The sequence below is a fragment of the Eucyclogobius newberryi genome, unplaced genomic scaffold (assembly GCF_026437365.1).
Source record: "Eucyclogobius newberryi isolate DKJ021-1_F unplaced genomic scaffold, fEucNew1.0.hap1 SCAF_12, whole genome shotgun sequence".
Lineage (NCBI taxonomy): Eukaryota > Metazoa > Chordata > Actinopteri > Gobiiformes > Gobiidae > Eucyclogobius > Eucyclogobius newberryi.
Window position 1 is genome coordinate 31,947,923 of NW_027315746.1, and position 27,909 is coordinate 31,975,831.

At 44.9% G+C, this 27,909-nt stretch overlaps 2 protein-coding genes across 2 annotated transcripts in view; one reads left to right on the top strand and one right to left on the bottom strand.

The window, feature by feature from the left end:
* Positions 1 to 27,909, bottom strand: part of ptmab (prothymosin alpha b) — a 294,345-nt gene that overhangs the window by 13,285 nt on the left and 253,151 nt on the right. The gene's annotated exons all lie outside the window — the stretch shown is intronic.
* On the top strand, positions 13,451 to 27,453 carry cldn15la (claudin 15-like a). Its single transcript, XM_072440439.1, has 5 exons — positions 13,451 to 13,778; positions 20,189 to 20,353; positions 21,269 to 21,350; positions 21,656 to 21,766; positions 27,262 to 27,453. The coding sequence occupies exons 1-5, from the start codon at positions 13,562 to 13,564 to the stop codon at positions 27,341 to 27,343; spliced, it is 657 nt and encodes a 218-aa protein (XP_072296540.1). The 5' UTR covers positions 13,451 to 13,561; the 3' UTR covers positions 27,344 to 27,453.

The following is a 27,909-nucleotide window of genomic DNA, read 5'->3' on the forward strand; positions in this document are numbered from 1 at the left end:
AGATAGTATAATTATATTATTATTATTCTGAAAAGAACAATCAATACAAGAAACAAAAGTAGACTCAATCCAAGCACTATACAATATGCAGAAGTAATACATTTCCTCTGAATCACTATTTACTTGGCATTTGAGGGTCAAGGACAGTTTGAAGTTCTGTTTGCATTTAATCCAATGGAGAAAATATATTTTTTAAGATAGAGCAATATTTAATAAATGAGCAAAAAGTATAAAATCATTCAATCTTTTCTTTTCTTGCCTTTATTCAGGCTATTGGTGTTCTGTCATGGGTTTGTGGGTTAGTCTAGGTTTGTCCCCAAAAATCCAGTTTTCAAGAATATACAAATATATTTTCCCTAAAGTACCCCCTGTTTCCAAAAAACTCAAAAAATGTAGACTTTAATTGTGTCGGTGTAATCCCTCATTCGTCCAGGCGTGTTCCATAGTAGAAAAAGCTTCAGTTGTAGTCATCTGGACTCAGTTAGAAAAAATAGACGTTTCGACTCTTATCCAAGAGTCATTGTCAATAAAAGAATTTAGATCGAGAACTCCGATATTAATACTGTTCTGTGGTAAGACCCGCCCATTGGGCGGAGCCTTCCTGAAGTAGAAAGAGTTGTTTGTTTCAACAGAAACTCCCCCCTTGTATCTACCGAGCTAGCCTATTCAGAATTTTAATGGGCTATTAGAATCCTCTTTGTCTTTGTGAGACCCTGGCTCAACCACCCTGAGTACCTGATTAGCATCTAAATGTCCTGGTCCTGGTCCTCTACCTTTCCAGGGGTTCAGTATCCCATTATAGATACCAGGAAGATTGAATCTTAGCCCTCCATTCCTGTTTAAAGAAGGTCTTTCTTTTTTAACAAAAATAGCTTCCTTGACTCCTCTTTCAAACCATCTTTTCTCCCTGCTTAAAACCTTCACCTCACCGTCTTCAAACGAGTGATTAGAGGCTTCAAGATGGAGATGCACGGCGCTCTGTGGTCCTGAACTTGTATTTCTTCTGTGCTGATAAAGCCTCTTGTGTAGAGGCTGTTTTGTCTCACCTATGTACCGTTCTTTACAGCTTTCTTCACTGCATTGGATCGAATAAACTACATTGCTCTGTTTTTGACTCGGCAACTTGTCCTTTGGGTGAACCAGTTTTTGTCTTAAAGTGTTTCCTGGTTTAAAATAAACAGGGACTTCGTGTTGTCTAAAAATTCTCTGCAGTTTTTCCGACAGGCCAGAGACATAAGGGATAGAAACACCCTTCCTTCTCTGTTCAGTTTCCCTTTTGTCCTGCTTCTTGGTTCTCTTCACTCTGTTGAGAGCCCAAGCGGGGTAACCACAGGCTGAGAGGGCATTTCAGACATGTTTTTCCTCTTTCTTCTTGCCCTCTGAGCTGGTGGGCACAGCTTGAGCTCTGTGTTGTAAGGTTCTGATCACACCCAGCTTGTGCTGTAGTGGGTGGTTGGAACCAAAGAGCAGATACTGGTCCGTGTGTGTAGGTTTCCTATATACTTCTATTTGGAGCTTCCCGTCCTCTCCTCTGATCGTGGAACAATCAAGAAAGGCCAAGCGATTCTCCTTAGCGTCCACAGCATTGATGTGATCAGAGAAGGTTTCCAGCTCTTGTTTCTTGATTGTTACAAAAGTATCATCGACATAGCAGAGCCACAGTTTTGGGGCTATGCCTGAGAATGAGGACAGTGCCTTCTTCTCAAAGTGCTCCATGTACAGGTTGGCCACTATGGGAGAGACGGGCGAGCCCATGGCACAGCCATGAATCTGTCTGTAAAATTGTCCCCGGAATTGAAAGTAAGTGGTGTTCAGACAGATGTCCAACAGTTTACATATGTGTTCAGGTGTCAGTTTGGTCCTTTCCTGTAGGGTGGTGTCTTCCTGCAGTCTGATCCTCCCCGCTGCAACTGCATCAGAGGTCGGGATGCAGGTGAACAGGGACACAACATCATATGAAACCATGAGGTCATCTGGGTCCAGTTGGAGATGTTTCACTTTATCCACAAAGTTGTGCGTGTTTTCCACATGATGTTCCGAATTCCCCACAAGTGGAGCCAATATAGTTGTTAAATGCTTGGCCACATTGTAAGTGATGGAATCTGTGCTGCACACTATGGGTCTGAGTGGAACATCCTTTTTGTGTATTTTTTTTTTTTGGAAGGCCATAAATGCAAGGCATGGCTTCCCCAGGATACAGTCTGTAATACAGAGGCCGGTCTATCACTTCCTCTTTTTCCAGCCTTTGTAAACAGTCTATCACTTTCTTCTTGTAGCCACTGGTCGGATCTCTTTTCAAGCGTTCGTATGTGGTCGTGTCCTCGAGGAGGGTGTGGACTTTGGCTTCGTAATCAGCTGCGTTGAGAATCACAGTGCAACGTCCCTTGTCTGCTGGGAGGATGTTGATGCTATGATCTTTCTCTAGTGCTGAAAGTGCTTTTCTCTCTTCAGATGTGATATTTGAAGGAGGTGGTTTGGCACTCTTCAGAGTCGCTGTGACACGTAACCTCAGGTCTGCAGCCTCCGATTCAGTCATTTTGTTGTTCCTAATTGCCGTTTCAGTGGCTGTGATGTAGTCCTCTGTAGGGATGTGTTTAGAGGTGACAGAAAAGTTGAGCCCTTTAGAGAGCACCTCCTTTTCTGCCTGTGTCAGGACACGATCTGATAGGTTCTTAATCCAATTGTTTTTGCTGGTCGCTAATTTGTCTGTCTCAGTCCTAATGTCTAGCTCGACCTCACCTGCATTCTTTTTGTTCAAAAGAATGTTGAACTTCTTGATTTGGCGTTCTTTGCTCTTCCTGTGCTGTGCTTCTTGTGCTGTCTGTGTAAAATCCAGCACTCTTTTGAAAGCTTCTTCAGGGAGTATGCTGGTTAATTTCTCCTGTAAAGTTCCTGTTCTGTCTTTCAATTGATCAATTCTGACGTTGTTTTCCTGGATCCTTTCACTGAGCATAAGGCTCCTTCTCCAAATCTTCTCTGCTCTGTGTCCTCTGACCGGTGATTTGATCTGCAGGCTCTTCGGGATCATGTTGTTCTGTCTGCATCTAAGATTGAACCTCAAGTGATCCCTGTTGTCTGCTAGTTTCCAGGCTACAGATTCGAGTTCCCGAACTAAATCCAAGGTTTTAGGCCCAAAATTCTTGGAAATATGTCGGTGTAATCCCTCATTCGTCCAGGCGTGTTCCATAGTAGAAAAACCTTCAGTTGTAGTCATCTGGACTCAGTTAGAAAAATTTGTTTGTGAAAAAACAAACAATCAGAAGTCCCTTATGATGACAACAAAAACAAGGCCGTTTACGTCGCCCGGATCGGCGTCACTGGGGCCCCATCCTGGAGCCAGGCCTGGGATGGGTGCTCAATGGCAAGCGCCTGGTGGCCGGGGCCGCCCTCCCGTGGGCCCACCACCCGTAGTAGGATCCATAAGGGGCCGGTGCAAAGAGATCTGGGCGGCAGTCGACGGCAGGGGCCTCGGCGACCAGATCTCTAGACACAGAGACTAACTCTGGGGACATGGAATGTCACCTCGCTGGGGGGGAAAGAGCCTGAGCTTGTGCAGGAGGTTGAGCGATATCGACTAGATATAGTCGGCCTCACCTCCACGCACAGTTTGGGCTCTGGAACGTGGAAGGAATACTTTGTGGACCTCCTTAATCCCTCAGTCACGTCTTCCGAAGAGGAAGTAAAGACCGGGGACTCAGAGGCTGGCTTGTCCATCACCCAAGCTGAAGTCACTGAGGTTGTTCGCAAACTCCTCGGTGACAGGGCTCCAGGGGTGGATGAGATCCGCCCTGAGTACCTAAAGTATCTGGATGTTGTAGGACTGTCTTGGCTGACACGTCTCTGCAACATCGCGTGGCGGTCGGCGACCGTGCCTCTGGACTGGCAGACCGGGGTGGTGGTCCCTCTGTTTAAGAAGGGGGACCGGAGGGTGTGTTCCAACTACAGAGGGATCACACTCCTCAGCCTCCCGGGTAAGGTCTATTCCAAGGTACTGGAGAGGAGAATCCGACCGATAGTCGAACCTCGGATTCAGGAGGAGCAGAGTGGTTTTGGTCCTGGTCGTGGAACACTGGACCAGCTCTATACCCTCCATCGGGTGCTCGAGGGTTCATGGGAGTTTGCCCAATCAGTCCACACGTGCTTTGTGGATCTGGAGAAGGCTTTCAACCGTGTTCCTCGGGGTGTCCTTTGGGGGGTGCTCCGGGAGTACGGGGTCCGGGGCTCTTTGCTCAGGGCTGTCCGGTCCCTGTATGACCGGAGCAGGAGCTGTGTTCGCATTGCCGGCAGTAAGTCAGACCTGTTCCCAGTGCATGTTGGACTCCGCCAGGGCTGCCCTTTGTCACCGGTTCTGTTCATAATTTTTATGGACAGAATTTCTAGGCGAAGTCACGGGTCGGAGGGTGTCCGGTTTGGGGACCACAGGATCTCATCTCTGCTGTTTGCAGACGATGTTAAGATAAGATAAGATAAGATATTCCTTTATTGTCCCACATGGGGAAATTTCATTGGTGCAACGCAGGAAGATACAGAGGTAGATACAGAAGAACAGATCACTTATAGGAAGTCTGAAAAACACTTTCAGTAGAAGATCTCCTATAAATAAATAAAAACTCCCATAGACAAATAAATAAATAAATACATAAATACCATTGCATGTGATCACGACAGTAATTGCACATGAATATGTGTCACGACAGCACATAGACTGCACATGAATTTCACATGAATTCCAACAGTAATTGCACATACGACAGAATTGCACATCAGTATTAGGTTCGGTCAGTATTGCGACGGGATAACGTGACGATCTCCGGGTAAGACGACTGTTCTCCGCAGTTTCATGAGTTCCTCCTTTGTGGAAACGCGGTACGGCGCCGGCTGGGGGGCGGGGCCGGAGCCGGGGGGCGGGGCCGGAGCCGGGGGGCGGGGGCGGAGCCGGGGGGCGGGGCCGGAGCCGGGGGACTCAGAGCCAAGACACATCGCAACGACACGACGAAAACACTCAATCCAGCCGAATAAAGTCAAAACAAGTTAATTTAAAGCGATTCCATTGTCCTGATGGCTCCATCAAACCCGGACCTGCAACATGCACTGGGACGGTTGAGAGTATGCTGGAGAGACTATGTCTCTCGGCTGGCCTGGGAACGCCTCGGGATCCCCCCGGAGGAGTTGGAGGAAGTGTCTGGGGAGGAGGAAGTCTGGGAGTCCCTGCTCAGACTGCTGCCCCCGCGACCCGGCCCCGGATAAAGCGGCAGAAAATGGATGGATGGATGAAAACAAACAATTTATGATTAAAAAATACATCAAAAATCTAACAATTATATGACTGGATTCTTTGCTATTTCTGCATTCTCCTGCTTTTTCTGTTCAAAATGAGCTCCTTCTGGCTGTTTTTCCCTCTAAGCTTCACAACAATGTTTCACACTCACAGGTACAGCACCTGGAGGGGAAAAGAGGCACTAAAGTTCTATTTCATATTTTTAGGCAATATTTTCAAGCTTTTACACTTCATCTGCCATGTTTGATGAAATGTATCTTTATGTCTGTTGGCACTTTTGGGTACATTTCTACACAATGGCACAATTATAAGCACAAATACAGGCAAAGCAATATCTGTAGTGAATATGTAGTGTGCACTATGAAGTAACTATATATAATATTGATTTTATGAAGCAAATAAATCAATATTATATATATTTAAAAAATACCGTAGCTTTGCAGGTCGGCTAAACCACTTACATTGTCCCCATGCACATTACTAGAAAATATACATTTCTACCTACTTTAGACAAAGTATTCTCTTTAAATACTAATTTTAATTTGGTATCAAAGTTATCAGCCCTTGAAATTTAAAAAACCCATGTTGAAAAATTCCCTTTTGACACAGGTCCATATTCTGGTTTAGGTCATGAGCCTTGTCAGAGTTAGTAAGTAATAGTCAGCGTGTGTCATCAAGGTTAGAAAGTGCAGGTTGCTTGGTACGAGACGATGCAATCAAGCGTTCTACAAGTGATCTAAGACCGGGAACAACACAGCATCCGATCTTTATTCTGGCTTGACATGGATTGAGTTATATTCATCATTTGCGGTCCTTGAAATTTGGGAGGTTGGTTTGGAGCCATTTGAGGGGGGCCCCTTGCATTCGCCTCTGGGAGCAGTCTCGTGCCCACTGTCCTGTACCATAGCAGTTTAAGCATTGATTTGGAGACACGTTGTTTGTCTTAGTTTGTCTTCTTCCAGTTCTTGTTCCACGTCCTCTTCCACAAGAGAGAGTGTTACGTGGAGGAGGACCCTTGATGTTTGCTACAGCAGTTGTGTTGGTGTTTGCATTTGAGTCTGTGCTTTTGCATTTCATTAAAAAACAATTCATTTTGCACCGTCACCTGACATCTAGAAGAGAATCTTTTACAGCACAACTTGTATGTTTCTTTTCTAAGCGTAATGAGAAGCTCGCATTCTCCACCATTTCTGTGGAATTTGAGTCTATGAGAGACTACGAGAGGGAAAGTACGTTCTCAAGTTTGGTGCATACGGGTAAAACAGGTAAAACAGTACAGCTTGTTCTGAGTTCATTCTCCCACAGTTGAACTATGGTCTAAATAGCTGCTAGTTGGGTCTGATGTGACGGCATGATGTCAGCCTTAAGATTATTTGTACCTGTTACAGACAATAAAGAAGTACACAGTGACAGATGAATATAACATATGGTATGAACAAGATGCCTGAGACATAAAGATAGATAAATGAGAATGTCTTGGCCCAGTTCAAAGGCTTTAGGTAGGACCGGTTAGTTGCAGGATTACCAATAATTAGTATTTAATGATACATTTACAAATATACATAAATAATAAGGAGAGACTGTGCTGGAAAATATATAAAAACAGCTGGAAAATATATGAATCCCCGTTGTTTCACAGGCTAATAAATGTATGTACAAAAATGTGCTCAAAGTCCCACAACATAACTTTTTAGAGGTTGAGGGTTAAAGTGATCCTGCATGTCAAGTATCATGTATCCAAAAATAGTAAATAGTACAAAACCATATTGTCAACTAATCTAAACAGAAACTATCATTTTAAAAGTTCACAATGTAACTTTTCTGTTGGAGAGTAAACCTCCTATTTGCCTGGAATGTTCCATAGTAAGGCGTTAAACTTCTATATCTTTGAATTAACGTTCTCTATCTCCATGGAGACAAGCTGTTGACGCCTCCGGGCCAGTGATACGCGGGGAGCGAAAGAATGTTTTGCAAGTTTTTTGGGAGATTTGTATTTAATGCAATGATTAGACCAAAGTTTAATCATTCAAATAAAGCATTACATTCTCGGATTGCAGATGTCATTTTTATTTGATAACCATTCGGCTTTTGTCAGATAATTTTTTCTTAGAACCTGTGACGATGGGATTAGCCCAGTTGGCTAAGATAAATCTTAGATGCTTTATTTGAATGTTGAATGTTGAAACCTCAAGACCTTTTGGTGTGTGTTCCTCTTTCTCTGATGGACGGAAGTTTTGTTCCATATTTCACCACATGTATGCTCTTTATTCTTCTCCTTTACGACAGTATTATCAGGGCTTTTTATGTCAGGACTTTATTTATATAGTTTATGACAAGCTCACAATGGTGATACGTTAATCCGTTTTCCACTGTCGCCCCAGAGGCAACTGTTGTAACTGGCGTTACAAAAATAGATGGACTTGAATGTTACAGTTGCCCTGGGGCAGACTGATGGAGACATAACTGCCAATCAACACATTTTTCCTGAGGTACGTTTGGTAATCAGAGCACACATCTTAGCAGCTCATATGTTCAATGCAAACTGTTTTGTAACGCAAAAAAAAGAACTGCTTTTGCATAATGTATGTGAACATGTTCTCTCTCTTACAGGTAGTAAGATATTATTCTAATGATAGCGTGGTACACCATCCTGTTAGTCGAGGGATGGTCCAATCCAGTGCGGTTTCATCTTTGAACCCATGTGATTCATTTTCTGAGAGTTCTTGATACATAATAAAATTATAATAATAAAAGTATTTCACAGGATCAGTGCGCACTTTTATATCTTGACCTCAAACTTTCTAGTGTAACATTGGAGGTAAGTGTATCTTCTTGTGTTGTTTTGAGGAGCTTCTTCTCCAGGTTCTTGTTGTAAATGAGTATGAGTTCTCACCTTAACAAATTGGTAAATAATAAATACATTTAGGCTTCATTCGGTCTAATTAACAAGTCTGTGAGATTCAGCTCAGTTTATTTGTTATTTGCAGTATAAAAAAGATAAAAGAAGCCCCAAGAGTATAGCATTCATTCAAAGCAGGCATTACAGTTTTAGGAGACACAAACCACAAAGAAATGACAACTCATTTTTTGAAAAACAATCTCGTGCCCATGGCTGTTTGTAGTGCATTGTTTAAAGTCATCATCGCCTGTGATAATACACTCCTGCTGAGGCGGATATGCTGCCTTTAATGACACAATTTTCAAGTAGAAGCTCAAATATGTCACTGCAGGATGATCAGATAAGTCATTGATAATGGATAATGCCCCAGAAAAACAGTATCAGCAATAAAAGTATAAAAAAGAAGTTTGTTTGGAGCTTTCAATTTACATAAAAAAAAAAAAAAACAGCTGTTGGGATTTTTTTAATTCAAAATTGCACTAATAATTCAAGAATGTGGGTTATAAGTGAATGCCAATTTAAGTAATTTGAAAGAGTGATGGACAAAAATGTGCAGTTTTCCTCAAATTGCACCTCAGTAATATTGATAGAAATGGGTATGATAAAGAATAATTGTTTAATGTATAATTCAAATGCATGAAGAATCAAAGTGCAGGTCCTATCTCTGCCTCATAGTGGCAGTAGTGCACCTTTATAAAAACATTTTTTACAGCGGGATGAGGAACTAAAAGTCACTCAAGTGACAGGCTGTTACTCTTAACAGTAGATGACTCAGGCAAGAGGAAAAGTGTGGAGCCTGAAAACTGAGAAGTACAATTTTATCAAAAGGTTACGTAATTAAATGTTAGGGTGTACCATACTTTTCGGACTTTAAGCTACTTTTCCCCCACGCTTTGAACCCTGCGGTCATTACACCGATGTGTCTAATTTATAGGCAAACGGCCACCAGCGAGGCTCAAAGGATAGCTATAGCTTTAATCCAAATACATAGTTCTGATAATTTTACAGCGGCAGGTAAGCAAGGTCGAGCAGCAACAAAAGCACAGCATCTCCGGATGTTCTCAGAAGGAGGGCAGACCATGGAAACATAGTAAATGTGCAATTTACTATAGAGGAGTTTAAGAGAGCAATATCGAAATCTGCAGACTCGTCCCCTGGGAAAGACAATCTTTGTTATAGAATATGGGGCATTCTACACACTTGGGTCCAAAAGCTTTGACAAAAGTATTGAGGTTTTGCCTAAAAGTTGGAAGGAAGCAGTTATTGTCCCTGTTAGAAAGCCAGGAAAGGATCCCTCTAATCCTGGTAATTTAATGGAGATAACTGAGCGTTTAGGATATTATGTTGAAAGTAAAAGAAGTATGTTGATGTATCCGAGTGGATTAAGGAAACGGAGGGGGGCCATGGATCCGGTGATATGTCTGGAAACAGAGGTGCAAAAAGCACAGGCAAATAAGGAATCAATCGTAGCAGTTTTTTTTTATGTGAAAAAGGCCTATGACATGGTCTGGAAAGAGGGGTTAATGATTAAGCGGAATGACGCGGGTATTTCAGGTTGGGTAAGGTCAGGGCCGGCCCAAGCCTTCAGGGGGCCCTAAGCGAAAACATTTTTGGGGGCCCCTCACCACGTCATCAGAATCAGTTTTATTGCCATTGTCAGTAAACAATTCACATATGGGAACTTTCTTCAACGCAAACAAAGCGCACCAAAACTCCAGGGCATCTGTTTGCCAGTTAGTTTATTCTCAGCACCTCACAAGCTCAAATATTGATAACTTAAATCCCACAACGCAACTTGGTATTCCGCTGACATCACCTCTACTCCCTGTACAAATAACACACGTCCCAGATATGTTTTTGGGCGTATTTGTGGGCGTTAAGGGTCTACAGCCACATTAGCACATTAGTTTAAATTAATGAACAGGGGGGTCTGGGGGCCCTCCCCCAGAAATTTTCAGACCTTTTTTGGGTCTTCTGCTGCATTTTAATGTGGTCCAACCGGCTAAAGTATTGTGTTTATGTTTTGCTCTCGAGCTCCTGGCGCACAATGAAGTTGCCTAATCAGCGCAGGTTTGGTGCCCTGGTTGCCAGATTGTCATTACAAATAAATGCGGTTTGTGCGTTATATGTTACCGCTGTGTGCGCTGCCGCGCCAGCAGCGCTACTACACTAGTGGCGCACGCTGCGCTTGCACTTCGCATAAGACGGGTTGCCAGATTGGGGGCCCTATTAACGCCTCGGGGCCCTACGCGGCTGCTTAGTTCGCTTATAGGCTGGGCCGGCCCTGGGTAAGGTCTATTCCAAGGTACTGGAGAGGAGAATCCGACCGATAGTCGAACCTCGGATTCAGGAGGAGCAGAGTGGTTTTCGTCCCGGTCGTGGAACACTGGACCAGCTCTATACTCTCCATCGGGTGCTCGAGGGTTCATGGGAGTTTGCCCAACCAGTCCACATGTGCTTTATGGATCTGGAGAAGGCTTTCGACCGTGTCCCTCGGGGTGTCCTTTGGGGAGTGCTTCGGGAGTACGGGGTCCGGGGCCCTTTGCCCCCCGGGCTGAGCAGGAGCTGTGTTCGCATTGCCGGCAGTAAGTCAGACCTGTTCCCAGTGCATGTTGGACTCCGCCAGGGCTGCCCTTTGTCACCGGTTCTATTCATAGTTTTTAAGGACAGAATTTCTAGGCGCAGTCAGGGGTCGGAGGGTGTCCGGTTTGGGGACCACAAGATCTCATCTCTGCTGTGTGCAGACAATGTTGTCCTGATGGCTCCATCAAACCCGGACCTGCAGCATGCACTGGGACGGTTTGCGAGGCCATGGTTCTCGACCGGAAAAAAGTTCACGAGTGAGGGAATGATGGAGCTCTTGATTTACCAGTCAATCTACGTTCCTACCCTCACCTATGGTCATGAGCTTTGCTAATGACCGAAAGGACAAGATCGCAGATACAAGCGGTTGAAATGAGTTTCCTCCGCCGGGTGGCTGGGCGCTCCCTTAGAGATAAGGTGAGGAACTCGGCCAAACAGGGGGAGCTCGGAGTAGAGCCGCTACTCCTCCATGTCGAGAGGAGCCAGCTGAGGCGGCTCGGGCATCTGTTCCGGATGCCTCCTGGGTGCCTCCCTCGGGAGGTGTTTCAGGAATGTCCCACCGGGAAGAGGCCCCGGGGAAGACCCAGGACACGCTGTCTCTCGGCTGGCCTGGGAACGCCTCGGGATCCCCCCGGAGGAGTTAGAGTAAGTGTCTGGGGAGAGGGAAGTCTGGGAGTCCCTGGCGGTAGAAGATGGATGGATAGATATTGCCATCCTCTCAATTTTAGAACTATGTACTTGGACCTCAGAGCGCCTTCCGTGGACACAATTAATGGATACTTTTGGAACATACTTTGGCGGCTGGATCCACACAGGGAGATGGTTGACACAGGCCTCACCAATGATCAAGGACTGGAATGATATTGTGACAGACATCAGACAAATAGAAAAAAAGGACATTCCGACTTAATTTGGAAATAAACACATTTGACTGATTTTATTGTTCCATGAAAAAAAAAAAGTCTATTTTTATTTTTATTTAAAATGTCACTCTCTGGTCATGTTCTGTGTCTGTTTCATGTTTTATCTTTTTAAAGATTTAACAAGTTCTAGATTCACAACAATGCTTTTGTCAAGAGTGTTACTATTCTTCTTCTTATTATTTTTTTTTTTACTTTTTCTTAAGAATATAAGAGTTTTTAATAAGAGCTTTTCTATCAAGAGTGTTTTTTTTTAAATATTTTCTATAAGTTATCTGTTCTTTATTGTTTACCTCTGTACCTCATTTGTGTTGCAACACTGGAATTCCCACATTGTGGGACAAATAAAGGCTTATCTTATCTTCTCTTATCTTATTTGGACCATTATTCTGTACCAGGGCCTGTGTTCTTGACACTCATGTTGGTCAAACTGTTCTCTCAGTTATGAATCTCATGCACCTGTCGACTGACCTCAAACCTCATGATGCATTTCAAGACTCCGTTTCTGCATGTTTTTTCTCCTTGGATTATAAATTGCTGTAAAATCAATTAGTGCTGCACGAAATGTCGAGCCTAGGGTTGTACTTGGTTTGTCCTGTTGTCAAAGAGAAAGAGATACTGGTGGAGATATTATCGGTCACTTTCGGTCAGTGGCCACGCTCACGTCACCAGCTCCCGGGCTCACGCACCATGTGACCGCTCTGACCAATCAAAGCAAGAGCTGCCAGATTCTAACTTATGCTAATACAAAGTCAAAGCAATACTCATTCGATCTGAAAAACTGCGTCCATGTAACAAATATTGGCCCTTATTAGAGCATATTTAAGATAAGATAAGATAATCCTTTAATATCCACACAAGGGGAAATTTTGTTGTTACACTGCAGTAGAAACAGGAGGAAAGGACAGATTATAGGAAGTTTCAAAAACACACTCTTAAAACAACATGGTCTTCTGTTATTTTGTGTTTGAGTAATTTAATATTTTTTTATTATATATTATTTTAAATTATCCTTTTGTGCTATTGAAATTTGTCCTTTAGAATCAAAATTGAGTACTTGTCCTGGTTAAGTCCAGGTTTCGAGTCTGCTCAGTATCTGTCGTGCCGCACTAAAAGCAGGAGAACACAACGGCAGCTGCAGTTCAAACTTTTATTGTTTTATGATGAGCCATGTTAATGTTTGAGCACGTCCAGTCCAAAGTCCAGATTCAGATCCAAACCAACGCATTTTCGCTTTTCTCTCTACTTGTACCATTTTAATTCAATAGCAGAATAATGTGAAGTAGTACGTGTCATAGATGTGCGTAAACTTTATTGTCAATCTCTGTCGACCTCATCCCATTTACACTTATTCACATCCTTGTAAATGTGGAGTGTCTTGCCCAACAACACAACAAACATCTACTACGTCCAGCAGCTTGAATGTGAAGGCTTTATCAACCAAAACTGAACTAACATTTTAGCACTTGTATATAGTTTAGAATTTAAAAACCTACATTTTCTGATTTATTTTAATAGAGTTTAGCTCAAAAAAACAATCAGTCTATTGTAAATCAGTCACAGATCACACAAAAGGCTAAAAGTCATGTAAACAAGAATTTTCACCTCATTGAGATATTCTTATTTGTTACGTAAACTCAAATGTGGCCCAGTTTCTCTGCAGTATCATGTACTCTCTTACACGTAACCAGAAAGAGTTCAAGGCGTGTCCCTGATCATCTCCATCAGCTCGTGTATAGGTGGGACTGCACTTTATGGTTTTATTGCGGCTAAAGTCCCCCGTTTCCCGCTCGACTCACACATTCAGCTCCTCTCTCTGACTCGAGCTCTTCTCCTGCTTTACATTCTCTTCATATCTATTGACATTATTCGGTAAAGATCATGTCGACGGCGGTAGAAGCCACGGGGTTCATCATGTGCCTGATCAGCTGGCTCGTCACTGGATCGGCTCTGGCTAACGACTACTGGAAGATCTCCACGGTGTCGGGCAGTGTGATCGTCTCTCAGAGGCTGTTTGAGAACCTGTGGCACTCCTGCGCCGAGAACAGCGCCGGGATCGCAGAGTGTCGAGACTTTGAGTCTCTGCTCGATCTGCCGGGTGAGTTTAAAGTCTATCAAATGAGGCTCACACATCGCTACTAAACAAAAAGGATTAAATACAAATACTTTTCGAATGAAGTACAATTGAGATCAACTTTGATTCTTCAAGCCGACAGTGACGGATGAGATGTGGGGAGAGTATAGCAGATTTTGTTAAATGTCGCCCTATTGTGTCTTTCTAGTTGTGAATAAGAATGGAAAGGCTGAGGAGGCCAGTGGTTCTGGAGATGGAAGAGGCCGGGCCCTCTCCCAGGCTATACTTAACTAATGATTACACTGAGCCGCGGTAAAACAAATCCTGAAATGTGTATTAACAATTAATCATCGGACATAAAATGTTCCACTTTTCCCTCACTGTCGTTAACAGTTTAGATTCACACACTGGGGAAACAGTGTGACTTATTCTTAAATGAAAGTGCAAGTGAAAAGTTAGTGTTATTATTCAATTTTGACTTTATTTGATGGGACAATATTTATTGTATATATAAATTACACTACTCTAGGGTCAGTTTGTGAAGAAAGATGTAAAAATCTGTGTAAAATGCCAGAGCAGAGTTTATTACATATTAATGACATCAGAGACTCAGAATTCATCCAAATGTTTGGCACAATTTATAACAAACACATTTGTCTGACTATTAGAACATTACATACATGTTTATTTGTAAAATGAAAATGTATCTGTCATTCGAGGAGTCTTGGCCCAGTGTACAACATGGTTGCTCAGTAACAGTTATGGAATTTTAAACCTAAAACATTAGCAAACTGGGAAATGTGTAATCTGACATATCATTATCTTCAGTAAAATGAAGTGTTTTGGCTCAGGTTTGACCCAGTGATGTCACAGCCCAGTGTCCGTCTGTGTAACTGACCACTGACCACATCATTCCTTCATCATTATGCAGAGACACACAAGCTTTCATTTGCTTTAATAATGAACACAGTGCTTTGTTTTAATCAGATGATGCCGGCAAGGATGTCCCTTATCTCCTCTTTTATTTTATTTTAGATTAGCACCTGGATTAGGCGCGGTCAAATAGCGCAGCAGTTTCAGGAGCCACGGCACAAAATAACATTGCAGTTTCGGCCGCGCGCCGCGGCTCTGTAGACACTCCCAAAGATAAAAAGCGGTATTAAGTCAAAAGATAAGATATATATTTATATTTATATTTCGTCCGCCTGTTCAATACATTTCATTTAAAAATCCGTAAACCAAGTATATATATATATATATATATATATATATATATATATATATATATATATATATATATATATATATATATATATATATATATATATATATATATATATATATATATATATATATATATAACTGCGGCCTAAATGAAGATAATCTTTTTCCGAGCCAATAGAAACCAGAGAAACAGGAAGAGAATGAATGAAGTGTTTAGTGTCATGTCTAACCAAAGGCCACACCTTGGTAACGTCTCTGTGTCCAGTCTGGCTCAAAGTCCAGCAGTGTGGACACGATGCCCGGGTAAAACTGAGTCACGGCCGTTTAGGAGGAACTCTGGTATTTACATCAACTGAAAGCTTTTCTCACTCATATACGTGACATTCAAATAGTCAAGAAAAAAGTATTTATACTTTCAAATAAAGTTAGGTACAAGTAAAACAAATATTGAACTATAACATAAATAGATCATCATTTTACATTTTGTTCAATGTAAACTGCAACATTGATTTAAAACATCTAGAAACAGAAACAAATCCATTAACGTCTTATTCAAAACAGCAGAACTGATAAGCGACTGCTACACTACGAACAAAGCAAAAAGCACTACACACTACGAACAAAGCAAAAAGCACTACACACTACGCACAAAGCAAAAAGCACTACACACTACGCACAAAGCAAAAAGCACTACACACTACGCACAAAGCAAAAAGCACTACACACTATGCACAAAGCAAAAAGCACTACACACTACGCACAAAGCAAAAAGCACTACACACTACTACACACTACGCACAAAGCAAAAAGCACTACACACTACGCACAAAGCAAAAAGCACTACACACTACTACACACTACGCACAAAGCAAGAAGCACTACACACTACGCACAAAGCAAAAAGCACTACACACTACGCACAAAGCAAAAAGCACTACACACTACTACACACTACGCACAAAGCAAGAAGCACTACACACTACGCACAAAGCAAAAAGCACTACACACTATGCACAAAGCAAAAAGCACTACACACTACGCACAAAGCAAAAAGCACTACACACTATGCACAAAGCAAAAAGCACTACACACTACGCACAAAGCAAAAAGCACTACACACTACGCACAAAGCAAAAAGCACTACACACTACGCACAAAGCAAAAAGCACTACACACTACTACACACTACGCACAAAGCAAAAAGCACTACACACTACGCACAAAGCAAAAAGCACTACACACTACTACACACTACGCACAAAGCAAAAAGCACTACACACTACGCACAAAGCAAAAAGCACTATACACTACTACACACTACGCACAAAGCAAAAAGCACTACACACTACGCACAAAGCAAAAAGCACTACACACTATGCATAAAGCAAAAAGCACTACACACTACGCACAAAGCAAAAAGCACTACACACTATGCACAAAGCAAAAAGCACTACACACTACGCACAAAGCAAAAAGCACTACACACTACGCACAAAGCAAAAAGCACTACACACTACGCACAAAGCAAAAAGCACTACACACTACGCACAAAGCAAAAAGCACTACACACTACGCACAAAGCAAAAAGCACTACACACTACGCACAAAGCAAAAAGCACTATACACTACTACACACTACGCACAAAGCAAAAAGCACTACACACTACGCACAAAGCAAAAAGCACTACACACTATGCACAAAGCAAAAAGCACTACACACTATGCACAAAGCAAAAAGTACTACACACTACGCACAAAGCAAAAAGCACTACACACTACGCACAAAGCAAAAAGCACTACACACTACGCACAAAGCAAAAAGCACTATACACTACTACACACTACGCACAAAGCAAAAAGCACTACACACTACGCACAAAGCAAAAATCACTACACACTACGCACAAAGCAAAAAGCACTACACACTACGCACAAAGCAAAAAGCAAAAACAGAACCACTCCCCAAGAGTGGAAGAAGTAGAAAAACATGCAACAGCAATGAACAGACACAGATGAACTAAAATAAACACTGTTGATAGGGAAAGTGAGAAGAAGCATAGTTTCTGGGCCTCGAGCACTGTCAGAGTGTGCTCTTTTCTTTTAGTTCCTGTTTGTAATCCTGCTGCTGTATTTTGAATCCTCTAATCTACATGTAACAAATGCATAAATACTATTAATATAATAATTTTAGCTCTATTACCCAGATGAAAGTTTTACAGGCTTGATTTAAATGCGCTTTGAACAAGAGCTCAAAGACCCCAAGGTTTCTTATCTGATCAGATAAAGTGTAGACGTTTAGGGCCCAGTACAATGACCATGATTCTTTCAGGGTTAAGAAGCAAATAATTAAATGTCATCCATGTTTTTATCTCCTTCACACAAGCACTATGTCTGTCTGCTCGATCGCTCTGATCGGGTTTCATTGATAAATACAGCAGAGTGTCATCTGCATAGCAGTGGAAGTTAATGTCATGATTTCTGATAATGTTGCCTAATGGCAGCATATAAAGAGTAAACAGAATTGGACCGAGTACTGACCCCTGTGGTAGGCCATAGTTACTTTAGAACAAAGTGAGGAGCTCTGGTTTACATTAACAAACTGGTTGTTGACCTCTGCAGTAGAATGTTGTGGTCGATGGTGTCCATCAACCAACAGAACCATGAATGTGGACTGTAGACAATAAGCACTTTCTAATGATGTATTTGTATCAACAGCAGCGCACTTTTCTAAATGGTGTGGGGTGTGTGGTGTGGTGTGTGGTGTGGTGAGTGGTGTGGTGTGTGGTGTGTGGTGTGGTGGTGTGTGGTGTGTGGTGTGGTGTGTGGTGTGGTGAGTGGTGGGGTGGTGTGGTGTGTGGTGTGGTGGTGTGTGGTGTGTGGTGTGGTGTGTGGTGTGTGGTGGTGTGGTGTGTGGTGTGGTGGGGTGTGTGGTGTGTGGTGTGGTGTGTGGTGTGGTGTGGTGTGTGGTGTGTGGTGTGGTGTGTGGTGTGGTGTGTGGTGTGGTGTGTGGTGTGTGGTGGTGTGGTGTGTGGTGTGGTGGGGTGTGTGGTGTGGTGTGTGGTGTGTGGTGTGGTGTGGTGTGTGGTGTGTGGTGTGTGGTGTGGTGGTGTGTGGTGTGTGGTGTGGTGTGTGGTGTGGGGTGTGGTGTGGTGTGTGGTGTGTGGTGTGTGGTGTGGTGGTGTGTGGTGTGTGGTGTGGTGTGTGGTGTGGTGTGTGGTGTGGTGTGTGGTGTGGTGGGGTGTGGTGTGGTGGGGTGTGGTGTGGTGTGGTGTGTGGTGGGGTGGTGTGTGGTGGTGTGGGGTGTGGTGTGGTGTGGTGTGTGGTGTGGTGTGTGGTGTGTGGTGTGGTGTGTGGTGTGTGGTGTGGTGTGGTGTGGTGTGTGGTGTGTGGTGTGGTGGTGTGTGGTGTGTGGTGTGGTGTGTGGTGGTGTGTGGTGTGTGGTGTGGTGTGTGGTGTGTGGTGTGTGGTGGTGTGGTGTGGTGGGGTGTGTGGTGTGTGGTGTGGTGTGGTGTGTGGTGTGGTGTGTGGTGTGGTGTGTGGTGTGGTGGGGTGTGGTGTGGTGTGTGGTGGGGTGGTGTGTGGTGGTGTGGGGTGTGGTGTGGTGGGGTGTGGTGTGTGGTGGGGTGGTGTGTGGTGGTGTGGGGTGTGGTGTGGTGGGGTGTGGTGGGGTGTGGTGTGTGGTGTGGTGTGTGGTGTGGTGTGGTGTGTGGTGTGGTGTGGTGTGGTGGTGTGTGGTGGTGTGGGGTGTGGTGTGGTGGGGTGTGTGGTGTGTGGTGTGGTGTGGTGTGTGGTGTGGTGTGTGGTGTGGTGTGTGGTGTGGTGTGGTGTGGTGTGGTGTGGTGGGGTGTGTGGTGTGTGGTGTGGTGTGGTGTGTGGTGTGGTGTGTGGTGTGGTGTGTGGTGTGGTGGGGTGTGGTGTGGTGTGTGGTGGGGTGGTGTGTGGTGGTGTGGGGTGTGGTGTGGTGGGGTGTGGTGTGTGGTGGGGTGGTGTGTGGTGGTGTGGGGTGTGGTGTGGTGGGGTGTGGTGGGGTGTGGTGTGGTGTGTGGTGTGGTGTGTGGTGTGGTGTGGTGTGGTGGTGTGTGGTGGTGTGGGGTGTGGTGTGGTGGGGTGTGGTGTGGTGTGTGGTGTGGTGTGTGGTGTGGTGTGGTGTGGTGGTGTGTGGTGGTGTGGTGTGTGGTGTGGTGTGGTGTGTGGTGTGGTGTGGTGTGGTGGTGTGTGGTGGTGTGGGGTGTGGTGTGGTGGGGTGTGGTGTGGTGTGGTGTGTGGTGTGTGGTGTGTGGTGTGTGGTGTGTGGTGTGTGGTGTGTGGTGTGGTGTGTGGTGTGTGGTGTGGTGTGGTGTGGGGTGTGGTGGTGTGGTGTGTGGTGTGTGGTGGTGTGGGGTGTGGTGTGGTGTGTGGTGTGGTGTGTGGTGTGGTGTGTGGTGTGGTGTGGTGTGGTGTGTGGTGTGTGGTGTGTGGTGTGTGGTGTGTGGTGTGTGGTGTGTGGTGTGTGGTGTGGTGTGTGGTGTGGTGTGGTGTGGTGTGGGGTGTGGTGGTGTGGTGTGTGGTGTGTGGTGGTGTGGGGTGTGGTGTGGTGGGGTGTGGTGGGGTGTGGTGTGGTGTGTGGTGTGGTGTGTGGTGTGTGGTGTGGTGTGTGGTGTGGGGTGGTGTGTGGTGGTGTGGGGTGTGGTGGTGTGGGGTGTGGTGGTGTGTGGTGTGGTGTGGTGTGTGTGGTGTGTGGTGTGGTGTGGTGTGTGGTGTGGTGTGTGGTGTGTGGTGTGGTGTGGTGTGTGGTGTGGGGTGTGGTGTGGTGTGTGGTGGGGTGGTGTGTGGTGGTGTGTGGTGGTGTGGGGTGTGGTGGTGTGGTGGTGTGGTGGTGTGGGGTGTGGTGGTGTGGGGTGTGGTGGTGTGGGGTGTGGTGGTGTGGTGTGTGGTGGGGTGTAGTGTCAGAATGAATTGCTTTGAATTGTTTCTATACTATATATTATATCAGGGAAAATGTAGTGTGTGGTGTGGTGTAGTCCTGAGAAACATTTGACCCTGTCTTCCCCCTCAGCCCATGTGCACATTTGACCCTGTCTTCCCCCTCAGCCCATGTGCACATTTGACCCTGTCTTCCCCCTCAGCCCATGTGCACATTTGACCCTGTCTTCCCCCTCAGCCCATGTGCACATTTGACCCTGTCTTCCCCCTCAGCCCATGTGCACATTTGACCCTGTCTTCCCCCTCAGCCCATGTGCAGGCCTGCAGAGCGCTCATGATCATCGCCTTGCTCCTGGGCCTGGGCGCCATGGTCGTGGCTCTGCTCGGACTGAAGTGTATCAAGATCGGCTCGTCCACCGAACAGTCCAAGGCCAAACTGGCGGCGACCGGAGGAATACTGAGCATGCTCGGAGGTGCGCTTCATTTACTCATCTTCTCTACATCAGTGGTTTCCATAGTTGAGGTCGGGACCACGGAGGGATCGCAAAGTATGATCAGGGGCTCGTAAGATGATTTTAAGATCTAATGTTACTGTTTTCACTTAAAAGAGATAAAATACATGAAATGTTTCAGTGAAATAAGGTCTGATAACATAATAAACTACTCAAATAACTTCAATTAAACCTCATTTTAAGTGGTTTGAATCTTGAAGTTTTGCTGTAGAGGTCCCAAGTCCGTTTCATAGTTACTTTGAGAGGTCCAGTGCAGTGTCCTGCAGGCTTAACGTTAGAACGCGTTTTACACACAAATCTTGTGTGTGTCGAGTTTTTAAACTCCACACACATGCTCTAATGTATGATAGAGTAAAGCAGTTCAATTGAGCCCAAAAAATATCTAATTTTTAAGTTAATACTAAAGAGCAACTTTTTATTTTTTTTTACTTTATTTTATTATTATTAATATTATTATTTTATCTTTTTTTTTTTAAATATTTAAAAAAAAAAGTTTTATTTTATTTAGTTTTTTCCTCCATTCGCTATTAAGATATGAGAGGAGTTTTGTTAATAAGAGTTTTTTTTGTTTTGTTCTTCTATTAAGAGTGTTTTTTTGAAAGTTCCTGTTAGTTATCTGTCCTTTCCTCTGTATCTACTGCGTTGTAACACCAAAATTTCCCCATGTGTGGACAATAAAGGATTATCTTATCTTATAATATCTGTGCTGGGCAAAACTTATTTCACTTTATTATTAAAGTGTCGTTATTACTCTGAACCCATCTGTACATTTCTAAAATGTATTTTCCCTGATATAATATATAGTATAGAAACAACTCTGATTTCCATTAGCTATAGTTAAAAATGACAGATGACATGTGAGTGTGCTTGTGTCAGGTCTGTGCACGCTGACCGCCGCCTCGTGGTACGCCCACAGGGTCATCCAGGAGTTCTACGACCCCTTCCTCGGTGGAATCAGGTACAACTGCACCGCACACACTCAACATTTTCATCCAATTTCATCCAAAGGCCTAAGCATAATTTATTAGAGGTTTAACTCCCAAAATTAGGCAAAATTAGATTTAGGTTTTTTTGTACCCAATTATCCGTAAGATAGTTTATTCAATTAGTAAATAAGATATGCAAAAGCCCTTCTATATTTTTTGATCTATAATATGTCAACAAAATTAAAACTATGGCGATTTTAGAAAAAATAAAATGTTCTAACATTCATGTTCATGAACTTCAAATTGCTATCTCTAAATGTAAAATTCTTTTGCACAGGTTTGAGCTTGGGTCGGGGCTGTACCTGTGTTGGGGCGGAGCAGCCCTGGCACTGCTCGGTGGCGCCCTCTTGTGCACCGCCTGTAAGAGAGCTGGATCCCAGAAGACAGGGTCAGTGGCTGCGCCCTAAGTGTGTCACATACGGCTGGGCTTTCTAGTCTCTCTAGTTTAGATAGTCTTGGTTTGTGTTATCAAGTACAGGATGGTTCAATATATATATGCTGCTCTGGTCGTGTTTGTGCTGCTCTGGTCTGGTCGTGTTTGTGCTGCTCTGGTCATGTTTGTGCTGCTCTGGTCATATTTGTGCTGCTCTGGTCGTGTTTGTGCTGCTCTGGTCATGTCTGTGCTTCTCTGGTCATGTTTGTGCCGCTCTGGTCTGGTCGTGTTTGTGCTGCTCTGGTCGTGTTTGTTCTGCTCTGGTCATGTCTGTGCTGCTCTGGTCGTGTTTGTTCTGCTCTGGTCATGTCTGTGCTGCTCTGGTCGTGTTTGTTCTGCTCTGGTCATGTTTGTGCTGCTCTGGTCATGTCTGTGCTGCTCTGGTCGTGTTTGTGCTGCTCTGGTCATGTCTGTGCTGCTCTGGTCGTGTTTGTGCTGCTCTGGTCATGTTTGTGCTGCTCTGGTCGTGTTTGTGCTGCTCTGGTCATGTTTGTGCTGCTCTGGTCATGTCTGTGCTGCTCTGGTCATGTCTGTGCTGCTCTGGTCATGTCTGTGCTGCTCTGGTCGTGTTTGTGCTGCTCTGGTCATGTCTGTGCTGCTCTGGTCATGTTTGTGCTGCTCTGGTCATGTTTGTGCTGCTCTGGTCGTGTTTGTGCTGCTCTGGTCATGTTTGTGCTGCTCTGGTCATGTCTGTGCTGCTCTGGTCGTGTTTGTGCTGCTCTGGTCATGTCTGTGCTGCTCTGGTCATGTCTGTGCTGCTCTGGTCGTGTTTGTTCTGCTCTGGTCATGTTTGTGCTGCTCTGCTCTGGTCATGTTTGTGCTGCTCTGGTCATGTCTGTGCTGCTCTGGTCGTGTTTGTGCTGGTCTGGTCATGTCTGTGCTGCTCTGGTCTGGTCGTGTTTGTGCTGCTCTGGTCATGTCTGTGCTGCTCTGGTCATGTCTGTGCTGCTCTGGTCGTGTTTGTGCTGCTCTGGTCGTGTTTGTGCTGCTCTGGTCATGTCTGTGCTGCTCTGGTCATGTCTGTGCTGCTCTGGTCGTGCTTGTTCTGCTCTGGTCATGTTTGTGCTGCTCTGGTCTGGTCGTGTTTGTGCTGCTCTGGTCTGGTCGTGTTTGTGCTGCTCTGGTCATGTCTGTGCTGCTCTGGTCATGTCTGTGCTGCTCTGGTCTGGTCGTGTTTGTGCTGCTCTGGTCATGTCTGTGCTGCTCTGGTCTGGTCGTGTTTGTGCTGCTCTGGTCATGTCTGTGCTGCTCTGGTCGTGTTTGTTCTGCTCTGGTCATGTCTGTGCTGCTCTGGTCGTGTTTGTTCTGCTCTGGTCATGTTTGTGCTGCTCTGGTCATGTCTGTGCTGCTCTGGTCGTGTTTGTGCTGCTCTGGTCATGTTTGTGCTGCTCTGGTCATGTCTGTGCTGCTCTGGTCATGTCTGTGCTGCTCTGGTCATGTCTGTGCTGCTCTGGTCGTGTTTGTGCTGCTCTGGTCATGTTTGTGCTGCTCTGGTCATGTCTGTGCTGCTCTGGTCATGTCTGTGCTGCTCTGGTCATGTCTGTGCTGCTCTGGTCGTGTTTGTGCTGCTCTGGTCATGTCTGTGCTGCTCTGGTCATGTTTGTGCTGCTCTGGTCATGTTTGTGCTGCTCTGGTCGTGTTTGTGCTGCTCTGGTCATGTTTGTGCTGCTCTGGTCATGTCTGTGCTGCTCTGGTCGTGTTTGTGCTGCTCTGGTCATGTCTGTGCTGCTCTGGTCATGTCTGTGCTGCTCTGGTCGTGTTTGTTCTGCTCTGGTCATGTTTGTGCTGCTCTGCTCTGGTCATGTTTGTGCTGCTCTGGTCATGTCTGTGCTGCTCTGGTCGTGTTTGTGCTGGTCTGGTCATGTCTGTGCTGCTCTGGTCTGGTCGTGTTTGTGCTGCTCTGGTCATGTCTGTGCTGCTCTGGTCATGTCTGTGCTGCTCTGGTCGTGTTTGTTCTGCTCTGGTCATGTTTGTGCTGCTCTGGTCTGGTCGTGTTTGTGCTGCTCTGGTCGTGTTTGTTCTGCTCTGGTCATGTTTGTGCTGCTCTGGTCTGGTCGTGTTTGTGCTGCTCTGGTCATGTCTGTGCTGCTCTGGTCGTGTTTGTGCTGCTCTGGTCGTGTTTGTGCTGCTCTGGTCATGTCTGTGCTGCTCTGGTCATGTCTGTGCTGCTCTGGTCGTGTTTGTTCTGCTCTGGTCATGTTTGTGCTGCTCTGGTCTGGTCGTGTTTGTGCTGCTCTGGTCATGTCTGTGCTGCTCTGGTCATGTTTGTGCTGCTCTGGTCTGGTCGTGTTTGTTCTGCTCTGGTCATGTCTGTGCTGCTCTGGTCTGGTCGTGTTTGTGCTGCTCTGGTCATGTCTGTGCTGCTCTGGTCATGTTTGTGCTGCTCTGGTCTGGTCGTGTTTGTTCTGCTCTGGTCATGTCTGTGCTGCTCTGGTCTGGTCGTGTTTGTGCTGCTCTGGTCATGTCTGTGCTGCTCTGGTCTGGTCGTGTTTGTTCTGTTCTGGTCATGTCTGTGCTGCTCTGGTCTGGTCGTGTTTGTGCTGCTCTGGTCATGTCTGTGCTGCTCTGGTCTGGTCGTGTTTGTGCTGCTCTGGTCATGTCTGTGCTGCTCTGGTTTACTTACTTGCACGGGCAGAACGCGTCCCCTCCGCGGTGCTCTCCGGAGAATGGTCTTGGTCCCGGTACAAAGCGCATAGTCCGACATTCGCTGCATTTCCCCCAAACCAGTAATTGTCCCGGTTTTGCACAGGCTTCATCCCATGTGACCAGGACTTAACCAGGTCTAAACCGGGTCTAAACCGGGTCTAAACCGGGTCTAAACCGTTCGTTGGCTTCGGGAAAGGAATGAACCAAACGCACGCCATTTCACGTTTATGGGCGTAGCGAGAATCACTCTTGCACGTTCCATAGCAGCAGTGTTTGTTGCTCACCATCTTTCTGTATCAAATAAGTCGATTCTGGTTCGTAATAATCCGTTTTGAGCATCGTTCTATGCCGTGTTTTCTATGGGAATTGATGGTCTAGCAGTTTTCATTGGCTGACATACAGGTACTCACTGTTACCGCGGTGACGTCACATGGCTATTTTCAGCTCGGCCGCGTCGATCTATTCTTCCTCTGTTCCCCATTGTCTGAGACATTCACTGAGCATGAGGATGTTTCATCCTACATAGTGGCTCTCACACTCACTTGTCCCTGGCCTCTTTCCTTAAGGCTAGTGTACAATCTCAGGGTGCTGGATTTTGGGGGGAACCCTCCATGCAAGGTGAGGTGCTTTAGCATCTTAATGTCTGTGGTGTGTTTATCTTCCGTTGGCCACCTTATTATTGTTGCAGTGTATCTGATCGCTGGCAAGGCATTTGCCAGCGATCAGAGATTTGTTTTTGCCATTGAGCTGGCTTCACAGGACTTGCCTTAATCATTTTACGTATTTGGCTGTTGCTGCTGTCCTTGTTAAGGTTGCCATTTGCATGCGGTATTCCAAGGTACTTCAGGTGCATCCTAATGTCTGCTATTGATCCTTCTGGGAGTGAGACCCTTTCTGTGTGGACCACCTTCCCTCTCTTTGTCACCACCCGAGTACATCTCTCTAGCCCGAATGACAATGCCAATTTCAGCGCTGAAGATCCTGGTTGTGTGGCTCAGTGAGTTTATGTCTCGCGTGGTCTTAAACTACAGCTTGATGTAATCCATGTAGAGGAGGTGACTGATTGAAGCATTCATTGACAGTCTTTGGTTGATTGATTATTTGGCTGAGGGGGTTCAGACCTAAGCAGAACAGCAGTGGGGACAGAGCCTCTCCTTGTTATATGCCACATCATGTAGACTTGTGCAAGTGGTTTTCCAGAGCACATCGAGTCCTGTTTATGTAGTACATCTCCAAACATTCAGTGATCCATGCATGTAGCACTGAGTCATATACTTCCTTGTAATCAATCCAGGCAGTGCACAGGAGTGTGTTGGGTTCTACAGTCTTGAGCGACTGTTCAGTCAACCATGTGTTGGTGTTTCGCTCCTCTGGTGTCTTTGAAGATGCCCTTCTGTGCTATGTTGATCTATACGCCCACTTATCTTAGCCACAATGATGTCTGACACAAGCTTCCATGTTGTGGAGAAACAGATTATTGGCCAATAGTTGAATGGGGCTGTACCCGTCCAGTTTTTCATACCTGAGACTCTTTCCCGGATGTCTGAAGACACAATTTAAAACCAGTTCATTGAGAGCATCTTGGACCATTAGATATTCACCATTTTCAATAAAATTCTGCATTGTCAGTTTAATAAAAGAGGCCTTATTTATCAATGATTTCCCATTAGTCTGCAGTCTATCAAGTTTATCAGAAAGCCCTTTGGCGGGCAGTTTAACTTCACGTTTGGCAACCCAATAACACTGCTAGATCTCACAGCATAGCATAGCTTAGCGCCGTCTGCTCCGGTGCCCGAGGCAAAAGTGATGAGGCAAAAGTGACGAAAATCACGAAAACTAACACCAGACCACCATAATACACAGCGTTAAAGCAATCCTTAAGAGTAAAAGTACCTCAGTTCTGTTGCAATGCAATGCAGGGGTCCAGTGCTACAGATCTCACAGCTTAGCATAGCTTAGCTTAGCTCCGTTCGGCTCCGGTGGAACAAGCCAAACTCAGCGGCAAAAGTGACAATAAAATCACAAAAACTAACACCAAACAACCATAAAAGCACACCCGGCACGACCCACACAACCCACGGGTCAAGAAATGCAAAACAACACCGAAAAATAAGCCACAGAGAGGACGATAACAACAACGAAACAAGCTAGCCGAGTTAGCCGAGGAGAACACTAGCTGCTGCTGGATAAGTAGCTGAATAAGTAGCCATGTGCTTCCAGCAGATTGGTCCAAAAATAACAACATTGCATAAGGTGACGCCCCCGAGGAGCGCTGGAAAAAGACCTGAAAACTACCCATTTTTAACAGCTTAATGTATACTTTTAAGACAACCAATAGTGTCATCTGAAGCAAAGAGGGGCTCCTTCATAACTTCAGCTTGCAGATTCTGCAAAAAAAACAAAATCTCAAATTTGATAAAAAAAAACTTAATTGGTCTTTTTCTCACTTTGGTCGGGGCCGACTTGTGGCGGTTTTTAGGGTGGTGAGTCACATATATGTTTTTCCAGTACCTTTCCGTTTCCTGCCTTGTCAGGTCTGCTCATGTCATTTAGCATACATTTTCGCTGGTTCAGTCGCGAACAGCCAGTTTATTTGTCTGGCTTCAATGTCTCTTCTGCACCTCTTTAGGTTGCTGGCCAAGGTTTAGCTAAAAACAGTTTTGTCAAATCTTTTGAGAGTGTTTATACTTTTATTTTTACTTTTTTTGACATTTATCCTTGAAAATATTCGCACACCGTGCCCCGCCCTTGTTAGACCCAGACTCTCAGAAACATGAACTTACTCTGGTGTCTGTCTCTTCCAGGGGTTACATTGGAAACCAGCCAAAGAAGGTGTACACAGCCACAGCCAAGTCAGAGCCAGACTCCGCCCGCGCTTACGTCTGAGGCCAACTGTCTGCTCCTCCAGACTCTCACTTCATTCTCTGTTTACTCCCCAAAAGCGTTCTACTCACTTGTATTATGTTCTATGAATAAAGTTTGTTATGATTTTCTTCTCTGGTCATATTTCTCATTTATGCTCCCAGTGATGGCACAGTAGCTTGCAATGCAGGAATAGCTTCGATGCCGATACAATTAGTCCACATTTTCCTAATCTTTGACAGCGTACTGTACATTTTGGACTTTTTTTTTCTCACCCTTTGAACCCTGAGGCCATACAACGTTGTGGTTTAATTATAGATTTTTATGGCCAGCAGGGCACTCTAGCAGGAAGTGCAAAGATTTGACACACTGTAGAAGAAGACGTCAGTGGACATTGTTCACTGTATTTTAAGCTTCAAAACGCTGTATTTTTTTTTACTCTAATGAGAAAGTGACTCTGGATGCGGCGAAACACAAAGACACACGAGGAGCGATATGTACGGCATTTTAGGCAATTCTTTTTTCATTAATTCATTCATTGAAATTTGAAACAGTTTGTTAGTCTGAAGGTTATGAGAATGTAACCATGA

Excerpts from the sequence above, each read along its gene's own strand:
- cldn15la (XM_072440439.1), top strand. The coding sequence starts at position 13,562 with ATGTCGACGGCGGTAGAAGCCACGGGGTTCATCATGTGCCTGATCAGC. Across the intron at positions 13,779-20,188 it reads GTCTCTGCTCGATCTGCCGG|CCCATGTGCAGGCCTGCAGA; the intron begins GTGAGTTTAAAG and ends CTTCCCCCTCAG. Across the intron at positions 21,351-21,655 it reads CCCTTCCTCGGTGGAATCAG|GTTTGAGCTTGGGTCGGGGC; the intron begins GTACAACTGCAC and ends TCTTTTGCACAG.